Source organism: Plecotus auritus (genome assembly GCF_963455305.1).
Source record: "Plecotus auritus genome assembly, chromosome: 4".
NCBI lineage: Eukaryota > Metazoa > Chordata > Mammalia > Chiroptera > Vespertilionidae > Plecotus > Plecotus auritus.
In genome coordinates this window covers 97,146,608-97,154,355 of record NC_137775.1, presented here as the reverse complement: position 1 = coordinate 97,154,355, position 7,748 = coordinate 97,146,608, and the positions used below count along the sequence as shown (strand labels likewise).

General features: G+C 41.2%; 1 protein-coding gene across 1 annotated transcript; it reads left to right on the top strand.

The window, feature by feature from the left end:
* Positions 1 to 625: 625 nt before the first annotated feature.
* On the top strand, positions 626 to 7,527 carry SRSF3 (serine and arginine rich splicing factor 3). The gene is made up of 6 exons (XM_080663534.1): positions 626 to 759; positions 1,886 to 2,093; positions 3,252 to 3,386; positions 5,549 to 5,587; positions 5,832 to 5,918; positions 6,103 to 7,527. Exons 2-6 carry the CDS (start codon positions 1,888 to 1,890, stop codon positions 6,128 to 6,130), a joined length of 495 nt encoding a protein of 164 aa, XP_080519660.1. The 5' UTR covers positions 626 to 759; positions 1,886 to 1,887; the 3' UTR covers positions 6,131 to 7,527.
* Positions 7,528 to 7,748: the final 221 nt, after the last annotated feature.

Here is a 7,748-nt window from a genome sequence, read left to right as displayed (position 1 = left end):
GGCCTGCCCGGTCTCATTTGCCGTAGAGTTTCTATTACACATCGTGAGAGTCCAGGCAGACGGTAACGCCGCCGTCGCGGCCAAATCCCGCAGTTGGGGTGAGAGGCGGGAAACCAGCCCGAGTGGCAGGCTTTCCAGGACCGGGCTTTCCCATAAGCGTAGGACTTGGCGGCCACAGCTGGTGGCAGCTCGGTCACATCTCCGTGACCTTGGGAGCAACTCGGAAGCACGTTTGTAAGCGCGATGGTCTTAGTTCCAGCCAAACCGCGGGCGAGGATCAAGTATTGAATTCATCCAAGACCTAAATCTTATTAGAGCCAACGGCTCTATCCGCTTAGGGGAGTGGCGGCAGTGGTCACAGCTCCAGCCCGTTTGGGGATGAGGGAGGGGAGACGGAAAAGAACTTGGAGAGGTGGGGGAAGGAGGAAGAACCCCTTGGGAGCGCTAGGCGCGAGGCCACGGGCGCGCGGCTGGGATCCCACAGACCCCACGGCGCGGCCCGAGCGCGCTCCCAGCTACCGCGCGGTTAGTCGTGTTCGCAGCCCCTGCGTCACGGCCTCCGCGACCTCTCATTGGGCGATCCTGTCCAATCATGTGACTGCAGCATGGCGTATAAATAAGGGCGAGGAGAAGGCGGTGGTCCGCCATTTCGTGGACGCCGGGGAGGTGAGGGGACCTGTGGAGCCGGGCGGAGGGAAGCTGAAGAGCCGTCCGAGGGTGTGTGGACTTCAGCCGCCGCATTTCTAACTCAAGATCTCGGTAAGAGACCGGGTCCAAAGGAGTGAAGTGGGAAGTGAAACGTAACAGTGCCGAGGTGGGGTCGGGCCCAATGGCGGTGCCAGATTGAGACAAAGGGCCGCCGCCGCCATTTTGTGACGTTCGGCGCGGGCGGCGGCGGGCTTGAAGCCCACCCGGGCGGGTCCCGGCCTTGAGGGAGGGGGTTCATGTACCTTTGTGGGGAGATGCGCCGGGGGGTGAGGTTACCCGAGAATTAAGGCAGCGGGGGAGCTGGTAACCGAATCGTACTCCAGGCCGCGCGGCCTTTCAATTTATGGCGCCTTTTTTTTCCGCCCCACGTTTACTTAAGCTTCCAGGGTTTTTGTCACTGGGCTCTAGTTAAGACTGGAATTTTGGGCTGGAAGGGGTCAATGGAGGAAAAAAAGTGAGCATAATGTAATATTTTCAATAATAAAGACTTAACCTATAAAAAGACTGGAAATTTCGATCCACAGTAAGTGATTTCTGCACTCACATTTTCATGTTATTTTAATTTGACTCCACTCTTTACTCCTTGAACCCAGTCTTACTTTTAAACCCATCTTTTGTGGGCAGCATTGTTTCTGTAGCTGCTTCCCGGTAGCCCGTAGGCCTGAAACTGGCCACAGAAAGTTTTTTAAAAAATCAGTCTCCAGCAGTGGTTTGTTCTCAGCTCCTGGGCACAGGGTGGGGTCACGCAAATAGGATGTGTCTAGGCTGGTTTTTTAATTGGATAAGCCCAAGGGGAGAAGAACGGGGTGTCCGAATAGTCCCTAAACTGAGTTATTGAAGAGGCCGCTCTTTCAAGCAGTTGAAACCGGCCTCCAAGGTGATTGGGACCGCTGCGCAGGCGACTTTAAGTGCAGTTAATTCCTGTATAAGTATAACATGTCCCTGGGTTTACCTGTTTGGGACATTTCATAATAGATGGGATCGTGATCTATGCACTTCTGTCTCGGGCTTCTGTCACTTAGCATTTAACGGAGAAATGGATGTTTCGAGGGTGCTAATTTTACTTAATTAGGTTTTTAGTATTTTGGCAGTCTTTCCTAAGGGTCTGTGTTTCACTGTGTATGTAGATTATTTGGTTAAATCTTCAATATTTTGGTTTTGTTTTTTAATTTTACAGAAATGCATCGTGATTCCTGTCCATTGGATTGTAAGGTGTATGTGGGTAATCTTGGAAACAACGGTAACAAGACTGAATTGGAACGAGCTTTTGGCTATTATGGACCACTCAGAAGTGTGTGGGTTGCCAGAAACCCGCCTGGCTTTGCTTTTGTTGAATTTGAAGATCCCCGAGATGCAGCCGATGCTGTTCGAGAGCTAGATGGGAGGTAATTTAATCGTTGATTTAAATATGTCGCTTAAGTTTTTAATGTTTAAAAATCTCTAGGATAATGGTTCTGAGTGGCTTCTTGGTTATCTGAAATTGATTTTACTGGAAATTTGTGTACACCTTTTTTTGCAATAAAAAAAGGACCGAACAGTTTTAGTGGAGATAAGTAGGAAGATTCTTTTTATTCAGTTGGCCATTGAAGAAAATAATTAAGTTTAATGGTCAATTCTTGGTGGGTGTATAGCTGCATCCAAAAAATGGTCGAAACATTTTAATCTAAATTCTCCGAAGTGTCAACTTTGAATTGATTCTAAAACAGCTGTGGAATCATACGTTCTTTAAGAATGGCCCTGTATTGATGATTTTAGCTGGATGATGCTTACATGGGGTTTGCTGCACCATTATCTTTTATGTGTTTGGAGTGCTTCTTTTAGGAAGTCTGGCTTATTTAGCAATTTCCCTTAGCTGGCTGCTAATACCCGAGTTTTAATAGTGAGCAGGTGTTGCCCTTCCCCCTTCTATTTGGTTGGCATTTGAAACCATTGGATTTCGATCCTAAAATTAAATGTTCGGAGGGCTGGCTGTAGAAAAGCTTGTTTATCCAAGCAGATTGCAGAGACATAGTTCCAGGGTTGCACCTCTTCCCAGTCACTGGCTTATCTAAATGTAATGGCTGTTGGAATTTTTTATTTCAACTATTGTGATAAATGAGGGAGAGGGGTGATGTAAAATAAAATGTACAAATGTCTTCTGTCCTATTTATTGCTGTTTACGTGAACAGGGATGGAGTGGAGAGACCAGCAATATAGGGTAAGAGTCGTAAACAAGTGATGGGACCTCAAAGGAAGAAGTCACACAGAATGTATAGATGAACTAGTTCTTTAAGGATTATTCTACGTGTTTTCACACTTAAATTACAACTATTAACAAATTAACATTGAGCCCAATGATCAGACTGACTCCTAACAAAGCAATAAAATGTAAAGAAGTTGGTTTCCTTTAAGAAAAAAATAAGGGAACTAAAACCTGTTTTGGTGTTAAGTATTCTGCAGGCATTCAAATGTGTTCTTAACTAGAAGTGCTTTTTGCTTTAATATACATCTTTTAGAAAGTTGGTTTGGCTGCTTTAAATGTAATGATGTTTTTATCTTCCTAGAACACTGTGTGGCTGCCGAGTCAGAGTGGAACTGTCGAATGGTGAAAAGAGAAGTCGAAATCGAGGCCCACCTCCCTCTTGGGGTCGTCGCCCTCGAGATGATTATCGGCGAAGGAGTCCTCCGCCTCGCCGCAGGTACTTGAGAGAGAGCGTGACTAGAGGTATTGGTGGAATGGAGTAGGTAATAGGAGCAGGTATTTCTCTCAAAGTTTGTTGGTGGGTTTTAAATTTATTGTGAAGAACCGGAGGTTTTTATGAAGCATTTGCTGGGTGTAGTTTGGGGTATGTGAGTTGTGCTGAGTGTTGGCTTTTGTCTTTAGGTTCATGTTGGTAGTCAGTAACTTCTATCTTGGATCTATCTTCTAGTTCATCTTCTAGTTGCATCTTTCCAAGTCTTCCCTTATACTTCAATTTAGGCCTTTTTCCATTTCTTGACTCCATAATGACAAAACATTACATTCAACTCTAGCTCTTCACCAAAAAATGTGTTTTCTATTAGCACGATTGTAATATTTATCAATCAGGCAGCTGTTTTAGTGTTACAACTGGTAAAATAGAAATCTTTTTGAAACTAAAGTCACTGACCAATAAAGGGGGCTAAAAAAGTAATCCCAGTCATCTGTTCTTCATACCCAAATAGGAGAGAGAGCAGTTTTTTTATAATTGACAATGGCATCATTCTTGGACCAGGCAGTGTTGTCTGGATGCTAAGTCCACATCTCCTCAAATCTCCAAAATAGTTTCTGAAGGACTGAATTTACCTCTTAAAGGTGAGTGAAGTCCTAGGAGATAGGAGTTCAAAATCTTGCCCCTTTTGCTATTTTGAAAAACAACACACTGTTGCCCATCATAATAGAGTATTTGTTAGCTAATAGATGGTTGTACTGATGGCTTGTTTTTTTTTTTTTTTCATTTTTTTTTGTGCTTTTTGGTCCATCTATTAATAAAAATGAACCCCGTTACAGAGTCACCATCATGTCTCTTCTCACCACCCTCTGAGTCTGCATTAGCCAGTCAACTAGCCCTTTCAGCGTCATGTGACCAGCGCGCCCCATTCAGCTTGGCTGGTGTCGTTTCACATGACCCAGGCATGGCCAGTCGTCAGGTTGCACCGCCCTTTGGTTCCCGAGCATGCTGTTTTCTCTCAGCCTTCTCTCCAACCTTAACCAAATCGGCAGCAGCCACCTCGACCGCCCACACATTCCTGGCCAATCAGCTCAGCTGTTTATTTACCAAATGTCTTCACAACAACTACAGCAGCAGCCTTCGGCTAACAAAAAAGCAGGAAAAATCCACAACACCCCCTTCGCCAACCAACTAAATCCAACGCAACATCTGGCAAAACCTTTTCAGCAAATTCTTCCTGGCCGTCAGTCCGGCAGCCTCACCTCACCATTTCTAGCTTGTTGAAACCCAAAACTAGTAAGTTTTTCCTGCTTATACAGTTTACTGCTGGTTAAAATAAGGAGTAAGCGGCTTAAAGTAATTCTTTTTTTCTGGATCAAAGGCTGGCTGTGCATAATTGAATGGTAATGTACATATATATTGCTTGAATAAAACTTTTAAGGGTGATAGGGAACTCATAATGTAACTAGACCTTCAAGTGAAACTTATTTGCATGTGTGAGATGCCAAACTAAAAATTTTAATTACTAACAGATTTAGCTTTCCTTTCTAGCAAAAATTTGACTCCTATCACCTTTAAATGGTTTTACTAACAGTTTTCAAATTTTAAAATTTGGGGGTGAAGTGGGCCAAGAGCTAAGGTAATTTTGATAAGTCTAAACACACCCTTAAATGTGACGATCACAAATGCAGTTCTAATGTAGCACTTAATGGCATCAATATTTACACCTAGCGCGTTTTCACAATTACACTATCCACCTGGTACCTAAGTCTTGTCATGGACTTATAGGTTTGCATGGGTTCCAAATACTGGTTTATGGTACTGTTTTTGGAACTACTTGTGGGACTACATTTTGGTGTGGTGTTTTGGGTAGTGAAGTTAGTTTGACATGAAGTTTTGCATTGGACAGATCTGCTGTGAAGCATTCTTTGTTAAAGTGAGTCCATGGTTGGAATACCTGCTTTTCACTTGAGCTTTTGGTTCCTTAATCCTTCTGTGCCTTTTTTTTTTCTTTTCTTTTCTTTTTTTTTTTTCTTTTTTTTTTTTTGACGATGGGTGCCAGTTCTTCGGCACATTCACTGGGCCCAACAGTGAGATTGAAAAGTTGGGAAATGCCTCACGCCATAAATACTAATTGACAGTTAGCCTAACTTTCTTGTTTCTGCTTTTAGATCTCCAAGACGGAGAAGCTTCTCCCGTAGCCGGAGCAGGTAAATAAATGACTTTTGGCCACCGTCTCAGAAATGGCAGTGTTGTTTGCAGTGCTGTTTTCTAAATGACTTGGTTAATGGTAATGGATCTTGTAATGAATTCTTAGTAATGGATAAAGTGTTACATGGAATCAGTATTAAGTTAGTAGAATTAACTAACTCTTCATTTTCAAAGACTTAATTGGAAATATTTATTGTTTATAGTCCTGAATGGGTCCCATTTTTCTTTTGCCTCTGTCTTTAGGTCCCTTTCTAGAGATAGGAGAAGAGAGAGATCACTGTCTCGGGAGAGAAATCATAAGCCGTCTCGATCCTTCTCTAGGTCTCGTAGGTAAGATCTTTAATGATGAGCTATTTTAAGACCTTGTATACCTAATGTACTAAAACCAGAAATAGGTCTAATTAAGCCATTTTGATATAATTTTATAATTTTCTACCATAAAAATCTTTTGCTGTTTTGTCACTGTCACCAAGTTACAGATGGAACCTGTTTTTCTGCTTTTGTTTTTTTTTAGCCGATCTAGGTCAAATGAAAGGAAATAGAAGACCAGTTTGCAAGATGAGTGGTGTACAGGAAATAACTTCATTTGACAGGAGTATGTACAGAAAATTCAAGTTTTGTTTGAGACTTCATAAGCTTGGTGCATTTTTAAGATGTTTTAGCTGTTCACATTTGTTTGTCTTGGAACAGTGACACATAAAGATGTAATTCTCTATGGTTTGAAATGGATCATATGAGGCATGTAATATCAAGAATTGTTACTTTACAATGTTCCCTTAAGCAAAATTGAATTTGCTTTGAACTTCAGTCTTGCGTAGACTGATAATAAACCTCTTAACTTCTGCCCAGCTAACGTGTGACATTGAATATTGTGGAAACAAAACTGGCAAAAATTGGATTTAAGACTTTCCATAGCTGGGATCTAATACGCAGCTGTAGTTGAACAGGCAGTCTTCAAAAGCTGCTGTGAACACAAGCCAGCAGCTAAAAATTAAAGCTGCACCCTTAAACTAGATTAGAGGTTTAAAAAAATCCAACTAGTCTTTACACTGGGCAGATGTTGTCCAGTTAGTGTAGAATCTAAGAAGTTTTAAGAAAGTTAGTTTACCTTTGCTTTAGGTCATAAATTTCTTGTGTGATTGCCATATATGAATACATAGCTATTGGTAACATTCTTCACTTGGAAGTTTGAGACTATTCAAGATGCCAGTGTCCTGCCAGTTTAAGGGTACATTGTAGAGCTGAACTTTGAGTTACTGTGCAAAATTTTTTTTCATGCTGTCATTTGTAATATGTTTTGTGAGAATCCTTGGGATTAAAGTTTTGGTTACAAATTGTTGTTTAACCTGAAAGCCTGTTTTTCCTTGCAAAACTAAAATGTGTGAGCTTGATATCAAGTTCAGGTATAACATTCCTATTGGAAGCCATACTTATATTTTCTTGTAAAGTGCTTTTGAATTAATAAAATAATAGCATAACTGTAATAGTCAAACACACTATTACCATAGTTCTTGTCCCATGGAAAGCAGTTGGTTACACAAATCTTACAAGAAACAAAATTGAGGCTTTTGAAGTGAAGGGAATTTTTGGTTGTCACTTAAGTGATCTTAAATTTTTTCTTCAGACTTACTCAGTGACCAACATTTTAAAGGTTAGCATTTTAATACATAATAACCCAAAGTTGCCCATAAAAAGGCTTTTAGCATTAGCATGAGAACTCTCCACAAACCTTTAAAAATTGCTTCCATTTTATTTTACATGATTTGAGGTGTTGCATGGGAATTCTAAATAGATCCATTATAATGTAAAATTCACTATATGGTTCAAATGTAACAGTGCAGACTTGAATACGGAGGCATGCATAACCTTCCTCTTAGAAATCCAGAGGAGCTGTAATTGCTAAATTTTGTGCAATTAGATTAAAACATAATGCAACAGTCTTGTGGCTTAGTTTCCTTAAATGTGCTGTTTTATGACAGTTTTGAATTATCCTGACTTTAATATGAGAGAAGTCATTGCATGGAGTTGAATCTATAAGGCTATACACATATACTTTAAGAGAATTTTAATTGATTTTTAGAGGAAGGGGGAGAGAGAAACAAACATCAGTTGTCCGCATATGGAGCCCACAAACCTGGACTTGTTCCATGACTGGGATTC

Coding starts and splice junctions, on each gene's coding strand:
- SRSF3 (XM_080663534.1), top strand. CDS start 1,888: ATGCATCGTGATTCCTGTCCATTGGATTGTAAGGTGTATGTGGGTAAT. Junction 3,387..5,548: donor AGTCCTCCGCCTCGCCGCAG/GTACTTGAGAGA, acceptor TTCTGCTTTTAG/ATCTCCAAGACGGAGAAGCT. Junction 5,919..6,102: donor TCCTTCTCTAGGTCTCGTAG/GTAAGATCTTTA, acceptor GTTTTTTTTTAG/CCGATCTAGGTCAAATGAAA.